This window comes from Myotis brandtii, unplaced genomic scaffold (genome assembly GCF_000412655.1).
Source record: "Myotis brandtii unplaced genomic scaffold, ASM41265v1 scaffold253, whole genome shotgun sequence".
NCBI lineage: Eukaryota > Metazoa > Chordata > Mammalia > Chiroptera > Vespertilionidae > Myotis > Myotis brandtii.
Genome location: NW_005359590.1, coordinates 918,223 through 934,416, shown reverse-complemented (window position 1 = coordinate 934,416; position 16,194 = coordinate 918,223). Strand labels below are relative to the sequence as shown.

At 47.5% G+C, this 16,194-nt stretch overlaps 1 protein-coding gene across 1 annotated transcript in view; it reads right to left on the bottom strand.

Annotated features, from left to right (window-relative positions):
• NID2 (nidogen 2 (osteonidogen)) overlaps window positions 1-16,194 on the bottom strand; it is a 67,312-nt gene that overhangs the window by 28,311 nt on the left and 22,807 nt on the right. Inside the window, exons 6-9 of the mRNA XM_005867911.2 lie at window positions 7,275-7,424; window positions 6,600-6,845; window positions 4,778-4,978; window positions 3,249-3,479 (exon numbers count right to left, since the gene is read on the bottom strand). Coding sequence (XP_005867973.1) covers window positions 3,249-3,479; window positions 4,778-4,978; window positions 6,600-6,845; window positions 7,275-7,424 — 828 coding nt within the window. The remainder of the gene's footprint in view (window positions 1-3,248; window positions 3,480-4,777; window positions 4,979-6,599; window positions 6,846-7,274; window positions 7,425-16,194) is intronic.

The window sequence follows — 16,194 nt, the reverse complement described above, 5'->3', positions numbered from 1 at the left end:
AAGAAAGCTTGTACCCTTTAGCTATCAATTCCCTATTCCCCTATTATTTCCTCAGACCCAGGCAACCACTAATCTACTTTTGTCTCTGTGGATTTGCCTATTCCAGACATTTTATATAAATGGAATCATGCAATATGTTGTCTTTCCTAACTAGTTACTGTCACTCAGCATGTTTTCAAAGCTCATCCATATTGTAATGTGTATTAGCTTCATTTCTTTTTATGTTTAACTAGAGGCCCAGTGCATGAAATTCGTGCATGAGGGGGTTGTCCTTCAGCACGGCCTGCACCCTCTCCAATCTGGGACCCCTGTGGGATCAGGCTTAAACTGGCAGTCGAACATCCCTCTCACAACCCACTGGCTCCTAACCACTCACCTGCCTGCCTGCCTAATGCCCCCAACTGCCCTCCCCTGTGGCGTGGTCTCCCCCAACTGCCCTCCCCTCCCGGCCTGGTCACCCCCAACTGCCCTTCCCTGCTGGCCTGATCTCGCCCCCAATGGCCCTCCCCTGCTGGCCTGATCTTGCCCCCAATCTCTCCCCTGCCGGCCTGATCACCCCTAACTGCCTCTGCCTGCCTGATCACCCCTAACTGCCCTCCCCAGCTGGCCAAGTTCTGATTGGCCGGTTTCTATGCCAGTCAGCGTCAAAAGCTCTGCCTCCTAGGCAGCCATTGGTTCCTCACAGTTCACCCAGATTTGGTTCTGATTGATCAGTTTCTATGCCAGTCAGCATCTCTGGGCCTATCTCCGGGCCTGGTCAGAGAGGCGGGGCTGCTGGCGAAGCCTGGAGAGAAAGAGAGAGGCAACGGCTGAGCAACAGCTGCCACGGAGGCTGCGGATCAGACCCTGCCTCTCTTTCCCGGCCTCTCTCTGGGCCTGATCCACAGCCCCCTCGGCAGTCAGTGCTGGGTCGCTACGCCTGCACTGGCGGCAGTCAGTGCTAGGTTGCCATGGCAACCAAAACTGACTGCAGGACTGACTTCTGGTGTTCCATTGAGCCTTCGGTCGGTAGTTACGGACCTGGGTTTTTATATATTAGGATAATATTTCACTGTATGGATATATGACATTTTAAAAAATCCATTCATCAATTGATGGGCATTGGGGTTGTTTCCACCTTTTGGCTATTATGAATAATGCTGCTATAAGTATTCATGTACAAATTCTTGTGGGGACATAAAGTTTTCATTTCTCTTGCATGTATAGCTAGGAGTAGAATTGCTTGAATTGTAACTTTGTGTTTGACTTTTTGAGAAACTGCTAGACTGTTTTCCATAGTAAGTACAATCATTTTACACTCACATCAGCAATGTATGAGGTTTCAATTTCTCCACATCCTTCCCAATACTTAATCTGTTTTTTAATCATATCCATCCCCACTCATGTAAAGTAGTATTGCACTGTGGGTTTGATTTTTCATCTCCCTGATGACTAATGATGTTGAGCACCTTTGATGTGCTCATTGGACATTTGCATGTCTTCTTCAGAGAAATGTCTATCCATAATTTTTGCCTATCTTTTACTTATATTATTTCTTTTTATTATTAAGCTGTTCTTAATCTATTCTAGATTCAAATTCCTTACTAAATATATGATTTGCAAATATTTTCTCTTCTTTGATAATGTCCTCTGAAGCACAAACGTTTTTAATTTTGATGACATCCAAATTATGTTTTTTTCTTTTGTTGCTTGTGCTTTTTTAATATCATTATCTTAAAAGCTATTGCCAAATCCAAGGTCATGAAAATTCATCCCATGTCTTTTTCTAAATTTGAGCTCTTACATTAAGGTATTTGATCCATTTCGAGTTAATTTTAGTACATGGTGTGAGGTAGAGGTCCAATTTTACTCTTTTATACATGGGTAGCCAGTAGTTGTCCCAGAACCATTTGTTAAAAAGATTAGTCTTCTTCCTCATCAATTGTTTTGGCACCCTTGTCGAAATCAATTGACAGTAAATGTAAGTGTATATTTCTGGACTCTCACTTCTGTTCCATTGATCTGTATGTCTAGCCTTATGGCTGGCTGGACATACAGATCAATGTCTTGATTACTCTAAGTTTTGAACTCAGGAAGTATGAATTCTCCAATTTTGTTGTTCTTTTTCAAGATGATTTTGGCTCTTGTGGGTTCCTTAAGTTTCCATATGAATTTTAGGATCAACTTGTCAGTTTCTCAAAACACACACACACAACCAGCTGACAGGAGTGTGTTGAATCTATAGGTCAATTTAGGAAGTATTGCAATCTTTATAATACTAAGTTTTTTATTTGTGAACATGGAATATTTTCCCATTTATTCAGATCTTCAATTTTTTTTCAAAAATGTTTTATAGTTTTCAATGTAGACATATTGTGTTTTTAAAAGTTTATAATTTAATCCTAAGTATTTTATTATTTTTGGAATGGAATTGTTTCCCTAATTTCCTTTCAGCTTACTCATTACTACTATATAGAAATAGAATTAATTTTTGTATATTGATCTTGTATCCTGCAACCTTGCTGAATTTGCTTATTAGTTCTAACAGTTTTTTAATGTGAATTCCTTAGATTTTTTTCTACATATAAGAACAAGCTATATAAGAATACAGATCATTTTACTTCTTCCTTTCCAGTGTCTCATTTTCTTGACTAATAGCCCTGGCTAGAACTCACAGAACCATGTTGAAGAGAAAAGCAAACATCCTTGGCTTGTTCTTGATCTTATAGGGAAAGCATCCAGTCTTTCTTCATTACGTGTGGTGTTAACTGTAGGTTTTTCATACATGTCAGCTCTATTTTGTTTTGTTTTTTGGGGGGGCACTGGATTTTTTGTCCCACCTTTAAGTTTTAGCTAAATTGTCTCTTCCTTAGGGACATCTTTCCTGAACCTCCAGACCAGGCTAAAAGCACCCTGTACTTATCACAATTATAACAAACTACCTGCCAGCATCACTCTCCCTCCTAACTTGGCCCCAGCTTGTTCACAGTTGTATCCCCAGTACAGGTTGGTGCTCACAATTATTGCTACAAACCAGCTTCACATATGATGCTCTATTCCTGAGCTTGGCAAGGATATTGTTCTAAAAATACCCTTTCTGCCTCTGTCTCCACCTCAAGGACAGGACCTGCTTTATTCAGACCCAGCACATAACACAGAGCCTGGCACAGCAACCTTTAGTAACCTCTGTGAATCATTCTGAGGCTACCCTAAAAGGTATGAAGAAAGGATACATGTAATTTTGCCAAGAACAAAAAAGGAAGCTATACCTTCGACAGGGCCAATCTGACTGGTCACAGCAAATCTAAGCACTCTTTCCTCATCACTGTACAAGGCCAAGGCCCGGTCCACAGTCAGCTGCCGGGTGGCGGGGGTGCCCAGGGCTCTGGGGGCGTGCCTGCACGCCTGGTACGTGATGTTCTGTTGGAGGTGGTAGGACAGTGTGCGGTTGATGGCACCAGAGGTGAGAGAGTAGTCTCTGGAACTTGTGGAGGTCACAGCTGCAACAGACACATGATACAGGCAAACTGGTAAATTTGAAAAATATTAAATACAGAGAATTTCACATAGAGTATGTTTTTATACACTTAGATTTTTTTAAATCTAATTCCTGGGACATGTTCGGTTGGGAAGTACCTGAGTTTACATGGAAACCTACAAGGCAATCCCCAGAACCTGAGCCGATACAGAGCCAAAGTGCTGAGAGGGAGGAGGTCCGGTCACTGCTTGTTGCTATGTGAAGAGTAAGTGCTACTATGTGCCAGCCCAAGAGGTGAGCCCTGTGATCGTGGGCAGAGCCTTATAGAGGTTAAGTAGTCGTTGAAGATGCAAGGCTGGCATGTGGCAGAGCTGGAATGGAATTCAAGTCCACCTGACTCTACGCCCCACGATTTTAGCCAGTCCGTCCTCTACATCACACAGGTGATGGCTTCCAACCCCCTGTGCCTGAGTAAGTCTGCAGGGCTCAGGGAAAGGAAGGGGTCATTTCTCTCAATCTGAGTCCCAAGTCAGGAGCGCAGGTCAGTTATCTGGACACCCACTGTTCTGTGTACAGTCCAGGTCTCAGCAGCCATTCTCTTCCCTGCATCTCTTGCCCGGCGTCCAGTCCTCACCCAGTAAGAGGAGCAAGAGCCAAGGAAAGGCACAACCCAAGCAAACTGCCGTGTTGCAGGGCAGCAGCTGGGATTGGCAGTGTCCTGCATTCGGGTGGTGTTTCACAAAGACCTCGCTTTACACATCTCCCCCATGTAAGGGGGACAGAAAAGGTGTTGTTATTCTCATTCTAAAGATGAGACAATAGGCTCTCGGATGATGGCCTTTTCCCCATCTATTTTAAGTGGCAAATCCAGGATACGCTTTTCTATCTTCTGACTCCAAACCTGGCATTAATTTTACAACCCTGCAGCATGCCTGTGACTTTAAAGCAGGCTGAAATAGGTTATAGGATGAGTCTCAATTCCAATAATCAATATTTTGACATGGCAGAGAGAGCAAAATGGTTAAAAACTATATATAATTATAGTATCCCTACCCATCAAAGTTGTTATTGATGACATTATTATTATTTGAAAGTGCTGGGTAGGAACATTAAGATTCTTGTGTATAGCAGCTGACACACTGCTCACTTACACTATGAATTTGATATTAACAACAAAAATAATAAAAACGACATTAAGCTTATATTATGTGCCACACACTAGTCTAAGGACATTCCATGTAATAACACTTAATCTCCATAACTACCTTGGGAGATATGTACTATTCCCATTTTACAGATGTGGAGACCGGTTACACATACCTGAGTCCAAGTAGTGATAAAGCTCCTTGTAAGGAGCCATGTGGGCTGTGAAACCTGCTGGGATGTAAGGCACCTGGCCTTGAATGTTGGTCTTAATGATCAGATAGTCCTCTGGGTCAAGCCCCTCAGCAACTTGAGTGATTCGAACCCTCTCCTTTCCTGGGTAGAAAGTAACTTCCATGTCATGGGTAAATGTAGCACCTGGAGGGGGTGAAAAAAATCAGTACAGAGATGAAAAGAGGCCTTGCATCTTCTAGTAATAATTACCAGTGCATACGTCCACCTCCCAATTTCCACTGTTGATGGAGAGGGGGCCTAAGGAGATCACGTGATACCCAAGACTAAGTGCTGCCAGCTGTCGATTACAACAGCTCCTCAACTTCTCTCTTACAGCGTGTGTTGTTATCCTGCCACATCTCACACCATTTCTTTTTGTAGAAACTTATTTTCCATGAGAAATAAACTCCTGGAAACATCACTGACTGTTCTCTTCCCAAGGGTGCCCAAATTAGCAAAAACAAACTAACAAACAAAACAGGATACCCTGTTACACTTCAATTTCAGATAAATAATGAATGTTTTCTTTTATCTCTTTAAAAAAATTTTAAAATATATTTTATTGATTTTTTACAGAGAGAAAGGGAGAGGGATAGAGAGTTAGAAACATCGATCAGCTGCCTCCTGCACGCTCCCTACTGGGTATGTGCCCACAACCAAGGTACATGCCCTTGGCCGGAATCGAACCTGGGACCCTTGAGTCTGCAGGCCGACGCTCTATCCACTGAGCCAAACTGGTTAGGGCATGAATATGTTTTTAGCATAAGCATGTCCCACACAATATTTGGGGCATGTTTATATTAAGTTATTAAAATTATTTATTGTTTATCTGAAATTCAAATGTAACTGGGTATACTGTATTATATTTATCTACTTTTGACTCAAGGGTTTTGACTCAAACCCTTATTAAGAGCAAGATCCTCTAACAACTGTTGAGCTCTACAGCTGGAGGTGGAGGGGGGGGGACTTTTCTCTCAGCACTTTCTGTGCAATAAGATAATTCTACCAGCTTTTTCAGGTGGAGAGCAGAGAAGCCAAAAATTACCCTCTGCACTCTCGCTATCACAGGGTGGTCCTTGCACCAGCACGAGCATCGCCTGGGAGCTTGTTGGGAAAACCAAATCAGACCCCACCCGAGCCTACTGAACGAGAAGCTGCTTGTTCACAAGGACCCCAGGGGATCTGTGTGCTGGATAACGTCTGAGCAGCTCTGGTCTCTACGCTTATAGGTCAGGGTGGTGGGGGCGGGAGAAGAGGAAAGGCACGCCCTTTCCCATGACAGTCTATCATCTCCAGGTGCCCCATTGTTACCATCTGTGCCTCCCCATTGGGCAGATCTGTGCATAACAACTCAATTAAACAAAGCCTGACCAACAAGCTTCAACAAATGGGGGCGAGAAGACACAATGCCCAAATGGAATCATTCCATTTGTCAGGACAACTTAGAGAAAGCCACAGTGGGTCGGGGTAGCTCAATGCTCCAGCGGTTCCTTCCATCTCCCACTTATTCTGCCCATGAAAACAAGAGGGCCATTGGTGCTACCCAAAACAAAGGAATTGGAGCAGATGCCATTTAGAAGAAATCACTGTCTTTCAAAAACAGTCCTGCGAGGTCAAACCATCCCCAGCTACCTCCAGACAGGAAACTACACACCTGTGGCTCAGGGACACTGAAGAGGCAAATCCTCTTCCACTGACTAAGAATCCAAGGAGCAATGCCACCAAAGCCACAGTGACCACTGGCCCTCTCAGAGGCCCTGCTTACCTGTGAAGCTGAAGCCGTTCTCAAAGCCTGGTTTCTCTAAAGCAAAGAGCCAGCCAAACAGGCCTCCGATGGGTGTGAGGGGGAGAAGGGCCTGGGCGGCGGGCTGTGGGATGTGGCTGATGGCTGTGTAGGCTCTGCCATCATTGCTCACAATGTAAGCATGCAGGTCCACGTCCGTGAAGGTCACGGGGGTGTGGTCCACGAGGAGGTGGCCATTCACCTTCCCATTGACTCGATGAGGTGCCCCTGAAAAACAGCAAGACCATCATCCAGGCTGGGGAGGGGCCCACAGAAAACATAATTCCACTGCAACCCCCCAAACTCAATCATTAGCCATTTCCATGATTCCCCGAATCAACCAATTATCCATCTCAGTATGAAATACACCTGTCTTTGACCTCTTTTCTCCCATCATCCCTCTCTCCCATCCACTTTGACTCTAATGAGCTGGCAAAAAGGAGGAAACATTTCTAGTTAATCCTCAAATTGGGACATCAGCCCAAACATGTTCATTCCTCAAACATTCACTGAGCATCTGCGAGTTGCTAGGGCTTCGGTTCAGGTAGCAGAGGTACAAGGTCTACAAACAGAGCTCCCAGTGGCAGCTAGACATGAGCAAGCGGCAGAAATAGACACGGAGCAGCCCCCAGCCCTAATCATGCTGGCACGCCTCACCTCTCGGCAGACAGTGCTCCCCATTTCCGTTAAACCGGGACTGGCAGTGGCAGCAGAAGCCGGTGGCGTAGTCAGTGCAGAAGGCGTTCCGGGAGCACGCTTGGTGGTTGTGTTCACAGGTCTCCTTGTTGGGAGTTCTGTACAAGAAATCTGGAAAGTCAAACAAACCTGCATTAAAGGACTAGGCGACCCCAGCATCCTTGATGCTGCCAGCTTTGTCGTGGACACCGTATCTGCTCCGTAACATCAGTTTAGATTGTAACAAACACATGGGCATTGATGTTTAAGAGACAGAAATAACATTCAACGCAGGGGGATTAACTTGCTTGGTCTTCTGGCGAGAATGGCGGCTGACGCCTGAGGGCTTCCACCTGGTCTCATTGCCAGGCTGGTGAGCCAGCGTGAGCTGCGAACTCTGCTTGGAGTAACAGACAGCCCACCAATAAGAACGTGTTAGGATGAACTGTACAAAACTGCCAACTGGGGGGTCAAACATGGCCAAAGATCAGCAATTTTGGTTCAACCTGATAGTAAGGATCCCCTGAGAGGAAGACAAAAGAGAGAAACAAATGTCATTTTATGCCTAACCATTCATTCTTCTCTTCTTTTAGGTGACCCTGAACTTAAAGAGAATAGCCTATAGCTTGTCTCACTACCCAGAAAAAAAAAATTTTTTTTTGAGGAGAAGGGCTTAAAGAACACACAGCTCCCTTAAGGAAAGTGTGTGGGAGAAGATGGAGGGAAAGACCTGGGAATCCATCCAGCTGTTAAATGCTCTGAGCCTTTGCAAAGTTTCTTGTGAAACAAGCAGGACTTCATGCGGTAGTAGAGCCTGGCCACCGCCACAGTCTCTTAGGAAGCCACAGTAGGCCTGGGTAAAAGCAAGCTTCCAAGTGCTACCAAGAAATAAAGGAATTGGAGCAAACGCCATCGATCATAAAGGAAATGGCCAAGTGGGTGGGATGTGGCTGGGGGTGGGCACTGATGGACAAGGGAAGGCTTTCTCGCCGACACTGGGGATGATACCAATCCTAAGCATAGCCACCAGGAGGCCAAGGGGCTGTGCACACCTCTGCTCCTGTATCCCCAGGAGCTGGTATTGGGCGGTGACTCTGGAGCACGCTGACCAAAGGGAAGGCACAGAACTCTAGTGCTAGACTGATGCTGCTGTGAGGAGCCAGCTCCCGGGGAAGATGGACACCCTAGTTTAGGTAGTTGTGTCCCAGGTCTAGGTCTAGAAAGGGGAGAATGAGAGGGGAAGCAAGATGATGAAAAAAAATCAATATTTTCCCAGTATTCCAGCAGAGAACAGAAACAAAGAAACCAGTGGGGGGAAGATGTAGCACTGTATATGTCACAATATCCTATATAATAAAAGGCTGATATGCAAATTTTCCCCTTGGAGTTCTACAGACTGGGAGTTCGACCACTCTCTATGACGTGCACTGACCACCAGGGGGTGGTGCGGAATGAAGGAAGGACCCAGCTGGCAGCCAGCAGCCAGGGTAGGAAGGCCCTGGCTAGCAGCCAGAAGGCCCCGATTGATTGGCCCTGATCGCTGGCCAGGCCTAGGGACCCTACCTGTGCACGAATTTCATGCACTGGGCCTCTAGTAGTTTCATAAAGACTTGTATCCACCAGGCAGAACAAAGTTAACACTGAACTAGTGCTTAATGTATGCCAGACACTATCCTATGAACTTGAACTCTTAATTTCCATAGAGCAGGGGACAATTTTGATCCCTGTTTCATAGATGAACAAGCTGAGGTACAGGTTAAAGTGACCTTCCTGAAGTCACAGGGGCAGGAGGTGGCAGAGCTGGGTTTGAACTCAGGAAGTCTGACCCAGGATTCTATTACCCTTCCAGGGAAGCCTGGTCCAATCATCATGAGAGCAGGTTAAGGATCTGATCAGGGGTCTGGGGCTAGTCAGCGGAGGCTTCAGCAAGGAAGGTTTGAGCCATCAGGCTTAATGGCAGAAGACAGCAGAGATTATCCAATGGGTATCGTAGCACCCTGGGAAAACATAGGTAAGAGGAAGTGAGAGTAGGAGCAGGAGCTTTTGGACAGCACGTGAGTGCTGCTTAGATTCCTGAGAACGCAGCAAGCTGAGGGGGTGGCAGCACAGACTCTTGACTTCAGGGGAACATCTGACTGGGAAACTAGTGAGAAGGAAGTTGGTGACTCAAGATTTGGGACAGGGCCTACATGACATAGCTGAGAAATCCCAGCCTGATAAAAATAAAAAACGAGGCATACTAATCCTGAACAGTTTTTAAAACAGAAAAGTAACAAAAACTCAAGACAGAATGATAAAAATTATCCTAAGAGGCTCCTGTGAGGGAAGCTATATAACATTGTCTACCTTTGGTTTAAGAAAGGAGATAAAACCCTAGTTGAAGTAAAGAGAAATGAATGTGGCTTGGGTGTGTCAAAGTCTGTTTTCTCCAGCTCAAAGTTACAACTAAGTGCAAAGAAGTGGCACCTGGAGGGACTGGCACACTTGTGAGTGTGCTCACGGCCTGGGCTGCCATCCAGACTCTCCCTCTAGAACCCAAGGGAAGAGTGGGGGCAGGGGTGGAGGGTCCCAAGCTCTAGAGCTTACCCCACCATGACTCAGGCGGCTGGGGGAAACTACAGAAAGGCAGTCTCTCAGTTTCCTCATCTCTGAAATCAGGATGACACTTCTTCTCACACCTCATTGCAGAAATCATGTTTTCTAAGTTAATATACTCTGAGCACCAAGGTCTAAAAGCAATCTCATGCAGGTCTAAAGTGTAGTCATTTTCAGGAAATTCAGTTCAAAATAAAACTAAACTCTAACACTGCTCTGCCCCAAATTAAGGAAATTATGGATCTGTGTTATATGCCCCCTCTTTGTTTCATTGTGAAGACTTGTTCTCCAACTCATTTCCCATTCTAAGAGTGGATTATGAAACAGGGAGAGAAGGGATGGAGGAGGACTACAGATATGGAGAATTAGATTAATTTAACTAAAAAATTAGCTGTAGGCATGGCTTTTACATAGGTAAAAAGAGAGGCACAGCCATGCAGCCAGCAACGTACAGAGACAACTGTGCAAATTTAAGCTGACTAGCATGTAGGCTATCCTACTTAATAAAGAGGGAATATGCTAATTGACCCTCACACCGTCACAAAGATGGTGGCGCCCATGGCCAATAAGAAGGGAATATGCTAATTGCTGCCCCGCCCTCAAAGATGGCAGTGCCCACAGCCAATAAGGAGGGAATATGCTAATTGACTGCCCTGCCCTCAAAGATGGCAGCGCCCACAGCCATAAGTTGGGGGTGACCAGGCTGGCAGGGAAGGGCAGTTGGGGGCAACCAGGTTGGCAGGGGAGCAGTTAGGCGTCAATCAGGCTGGCAGGGGAGTGGTTAGGGACAATCAGGCAGGCAGGCAAGTGGTTGGGAGCCAGCAGTCCTGGATTGTGAGTCGGACATCCCCTGAGTGGTCCCAGATTGGAGAGGGTGCAGGCTGGACTGAGGGACACCGCCCCCCCCCCAGTGCACGAATTTTTTTTTTAGTCTATATATATATATAAAAGCCTAAGCAACCATGATGACCAGCCAGTAGCTATGACATGCACTGACCACCAAGGGGGCAGATGCTCAATGCAGGAGCTGCCACTGGTGGTCAGTGTGCTCCCACAGCCAACTTCCCACAGTCCCTCCCCCGAGCCGGCTGGCCAACCTGGAAGATGCAGTCCCTCCCCCCAGCCAGCCAACTTCCCATGGTCCCTCCCCCTGGCTGGCCAGCCAGCCCCGATCGGGACTGGGCAAGACAGCCCCAATCGCTGGCCAGGCCGAGGGACCCCACCTGTGCATGAATTTGTGCATCAGGCCTCTAGTATTTTTCTAACAACGAAAAATAATGATTAGGCTTCCAGGAAAGGCTATTATGAGACAAACTATGGGTTAAATTAGTTATTGGTAAGCTGGCCTGGGGAGTCTTTTTAAATTTGGTGTGTGTGAGGAATAGTGCATTCTCAGGATGGAATTCACTGAACCAAGCACAGTGTTACAGGCTCAGCCTTCCAGCCCCAGGATAGCCACACCAGGGCATGCAAATAGGTTCGCCCCTAATCAGGGGGCATGTAAGGCTTGCTTTTGGGGCCCCTTTTCCATGCCTGCCTTCACACACAGGTGTACTCACTTCACACAGGGGTGGCTTGCTAGGTGAAAAGTAAATGCTTGTTGCAATATTCATTCAATAATTCAACAAATATTTATTGAGCACTCACTATGGGCCTGGTGCTGGTCTAGGACTTAGGGCTGTAGCAGTGGGGAAAAAGACAATGTATTCCTGTCCTGAGCTTACGATCTCCTAGGCAGGAGTCAACAGACAGGTAAATTACTCAGTATGGAGGATTGTGTCAAGAGCTGTGCAAAAACTTAACTCAGGGAAGGACAAGAGGGGGAAGATGGATTTGCTCCTTTAAATGTCAGGCCTCTGGAGAAGGCCGCCTTAGGGCAGAGGCCTGGAGGAGGGGACAGTGGAGGCGGGACAGCCCGTCTGTCAGGCGGGTGGGGCTGTGGGAGGACAGAGGAGAGAGGGAGAGAGGTAATCCTGCAGGTCTCCCAGGACCTCTAGGTCACAGGGAGGATGGGACTTTAGGCTGAGTGAGCTGGAAAGCTGCTGGAGGGTTTTCAGCAGAAGAGTGACATGATCTGACTTCAGGAACCTCGGGCAGGAGCGGTGCCTTAGTAGTAGGAAGTGCTGGTGGCGAGGAGGAGAAGGGACCAGACCCGGAATATCTGGCGGTGGAGTTGACAGGGTCTGCTGGTGGATGGAGTGGAGGGACAGAGCGAGGAGAGAGGAGAGAGGGGTAATGTGGAGAGAGAAGAGAGAGGTAGCAGAGAGGGGAGAGACAGAGAGGAGTCCACAGGGTGTCCACGTCTTGCTGACTTACTGCGACAGGGAGACCGAGGAGCAGGTTTGTGGGAGATCAGTTCTAGCAGCAGCTTTGAGCAGGGAAGTGCCAACCCAGCTCTGACAGGGACTTACCCTCGCCCAGGCGCTATTCCACCAATTCAGAGGGAGCTGCATTTCTCCTGCGGACTCCGCATTGCAGCAGAATCACCTGGGTCAGTGGTCGGCAAACTGCGGCTCGGCAAACAGCAGCTCGCGAGCCACATGCGGCTCTTTGGCCCCTTGAGTGTGGCTCTTCCACAAAATACCGACTTCTGCGCATGGGTGACGAAGTTTCAATTGCACTGTATGTGCGCGCCCGCACGTGGTATTTTGTGGAAGAGCCACACTCAAGGGGCCAAAGAGCCGCATGTGGCTCGCGAGCCGCGGTTTGCCGACCACGGACTTGGGTACCTGTTAAAAAGGCAAATTCCAAGAGCACACCTCAGACCTACCAACTCAGATTTTCTATGGGTGGGTCTTGGGAATCTGAGCCTCAGTACTCCCCACTGATGATAATGTTCAGGGTATTCACAAATGTTCCATTTCTGAGCTAGAGGATGCTCATTAATGTTGATCATCTGATCAACGAGCAGCTCCCGGGGCGTGTGGGATTTCAGGGAAGCTCTCGCATTCACTCCCGGCCAGCTGAGAAGCCCATCTCAGTGCTTGTGGCCCACTTAGGCCCAGATCCACAAGCAAGCAGTGTGAGGACCCTTTAATGGAGGTAACCCAAAGCCCAGAGGCCAGCTGCCTTCCCTGATGAAGGGCGAGAAACGTGATCCCACATGCACCTCTCTATCAGGGCAAGAAAAGCCAAGCTTCTGGCTAATGTGACTTCTCCAATTCCTATGGGAACTGCAGGTGCTTCAAAGATGCTGAACTACTTGAAGGGGTGGAATCAGCGTCTGGATCCCAGCTGGATAAGATGTGAGCATCTCAAGAAAAAGTGACGTATTTTTCTTGTTCAGTGGTTATTTATATGCCCTTTACATCATAGTTGCCAATGTATTTGCACACACTTCTTCCAATACTGGTAAGGAGATATTATCCCCATTTTACAGATAAGAAAACTGAGGCCCACAGCGATTACATGATATTCTGGCTCTACATCCCATGTCTTTCCATTACACCAGTAGTACTCGAGTGTGGGCTTTACAATCCCCAGGGACCCTGGTTTTAAAATGCAGATTCTGGTTCAGAAGCTAGAGGCCGGGCATGGAAATCAGCGCTTTAAACAAGGGCCTCCTGTGCAAGTGGACTAGAGCCCCCGCTTTGAGAAGCAGTTTTTATTCCACGGCTTCCTCTCTCCTGAAGTTACTTACAGGAGCAGGCTGTCTTCCAGACCCTCTGGGGACCCCCTCTCTGCCAGGAAGCTCCTGTCCTGGAGGCAACATGACTGAGACAGGTGCTGGCATTTTAGGACAGGGCTGGAGGCAGAGGCCGGCCAGGTGTGAATGAGTTCAGTTTACAAAGGCTTTGTTAACTGAGGGTAGGCAGTTGCTCAAGGAATCTTAATGAGAGGATTTTTAAATGCTTCTTTTTTCCATTTAATGCTTTTTTACTCTTCTCATACCCTTGATAGAAAGAAAAATAGGATGAGGATACCTAAGAGGGCAAGAAAGCAAAGGTGCTGCCTAAGTCCTTGGCACTTATCTTAATTGGGGTTTTTTCACAAAAACGGAAAACTTCTCACTTGCTCGGCTCCACCCTTCAATCTTCATTTTCCCGAAACACTTAAGCACTTGTCTTCAGCCCTGGGCCTGCCCCTTCACTCTGGGCTCTGGCCCAGCCACGTGGGAGGCGGGCAAACGCCGAGGCACAGACCGAGTTCATTGTGCGAACATGAGGGGGATGGAGGGCTTCCTGCGTGGGGCTGCCCCAGGCAGCTGGAGTGACTTTTTTATTTTTTTTAAAATACAGTTTTATTGATTGTAGAGAGGAAGGAAGAGGGAGAGAGAGATAGAAACATCAGTGATGACAGAGAATCATTGAATGGCTGAATCACAGGGGATCGAGCCCACAAACCGGGCATGTGCCCTGACCAGGAATCGAACCTGACCTCCTGGTTCATAGGTTGATGCTCAACTATTGAGGCATGGTGGTCGGGCGGGAGTGACTTTTTTAAATGAGTTCTGCTCCCCCCAGGAAAAGGACCCGCCTTTCCACAGCCGTCAGACTTAGCTAAGTTTCCCCACCTCCCAGAATGACAGACTAGTGAGAAAAACCACATCCGAATTTATAACAAAAAATGGTGGCATGCTTTTTCCTCCAGTTTACATGTTTGTTTATTTTCGATGAATGTGTACAGTGCACAGTGATGCTGTCCGGCCAACCGTTATTAGGCCCCTGGCTGGAGCGGGGCGTTTACATCCACTGTCATGAACCAGCAGGCTCTCCCACGCTGGTCTCACTGACCCTCCGCAGCCGGGAGGTGCCCCCAGAGAGGGGCCTTCCTGCTGGGAAGCTGGATTGGGCCTCGGAGCCTGCTCCAGTGCATGCCAGGGTAGAAGCTGCATGAGCAACGCATCCCTGCAGCCTTCCCCAAGGCCAAAAGTAGGGTTGGACTAGAAGCCACAGGGAAATCCGGTCATACCTGGGCTTTCCCTGCATGGCTGCCATCTTAGGAGAAACAAGAAGGCCCCACAATGGAGTAGCAATGCCTGAGGTGTCCGAAAGCCAGGTGTCCTGCCTCCTTTCTCATTCATCACACAGCCTGAGGTTCGACTCAACTCCTCAGGGCACCACCTCAGCAGGCTTAAGACGCCCATAGTCAATGTCACTTCTGCTACCCACACGCAGGCAGTCCCCATTCTAGTCAGCGGTTGCCCTCACTGGCAGCTCCTCTCTCTCTCTCTCATGCCCACCCCCTCCATTCACTCACATACTGTCTCTCCATGTCCACCTCCACACCTCCACTCTCATCACCTCCTGTCCAGAATATTTCCCCACTGTTCCCCTCTGCAAACACAGGCTCTGGCCTAAAGGCCTGGCTCAGGCACCTCCTCCTTCACAGCTTCCCTGACTTGATACACGCTGACTCACCCTTCGCTGTGTTACTTCCCAGCCTACGTCTTGGTCTGCCTCTTACTCAGGCGAGTCACTCAGTATTTCCAGGCCTCAGTTTCCTCCTCCATAAAATGGGAAGGATAATACTACTACCTCACAGGGCAATTCTGAGGACTAACTGTGATAGCGCAGTCTACAGCCAAGTCCCCTCTCGGAGCCCCAGTGGGCACCCACAAATGCCAGGGAAAACTCCCACTAGTGCCTCCATCAGAGACAGCACACAGCAGGTGTCCAGGGGACTTTCTGGTTTGACAACCAGCCCTTAATGCTCCCTGGAGAAACAAGACACCTCGGACAGAGGACACTTGCACACTCATTTTATTGCTGGTTCCGGGCTAAGAAAACAGAATAAGGCAAGTAATAAACTTGAGGCCAGAGCTAGCTTGTCACTGGGACATTCTTGCCTGGTGTAGACATGATCTGAAAAGAATCTAGATTTCTCAACAAAAAGGAAAGCTTATAATAAGAGTCCCTAAGGGGGAAAGGAGAAAGGAGAGATATTGGGGGGAGGGGCTTCAACTAAACCTTACTTTCTTGTTTTAGCAAGATGTCTACTATGAAGCTTGAAGGAGAAACTACTAAAATTCATTAGTCGAGGTGCTTCTGATGCCCAATTTTAATGCTCATAATGACTTAATGAGGCCTAAAACTTTCCCACTTTAGAACTAAGGAAAATGTTGGCCAGACAGAGCTTAAGTTTTACTCCAAACTGATACCATGGTAATTAGCTAGTTATTAATAGGAAAAGAGCAAAGGGGGGAGCCAGACATTATAGACATGCCATTTAGGCAACTTCACCAGGAAGCTGCAACTCTTCACTCCCCAGGGAACCACAGGCCTCCTCCCTGCAAAACACTGGGGGGAGGGACCTAACCAGGGAAGATAGACGCATGCCCAGTAAAGTTGGGGTGAAAAAGGGAAGG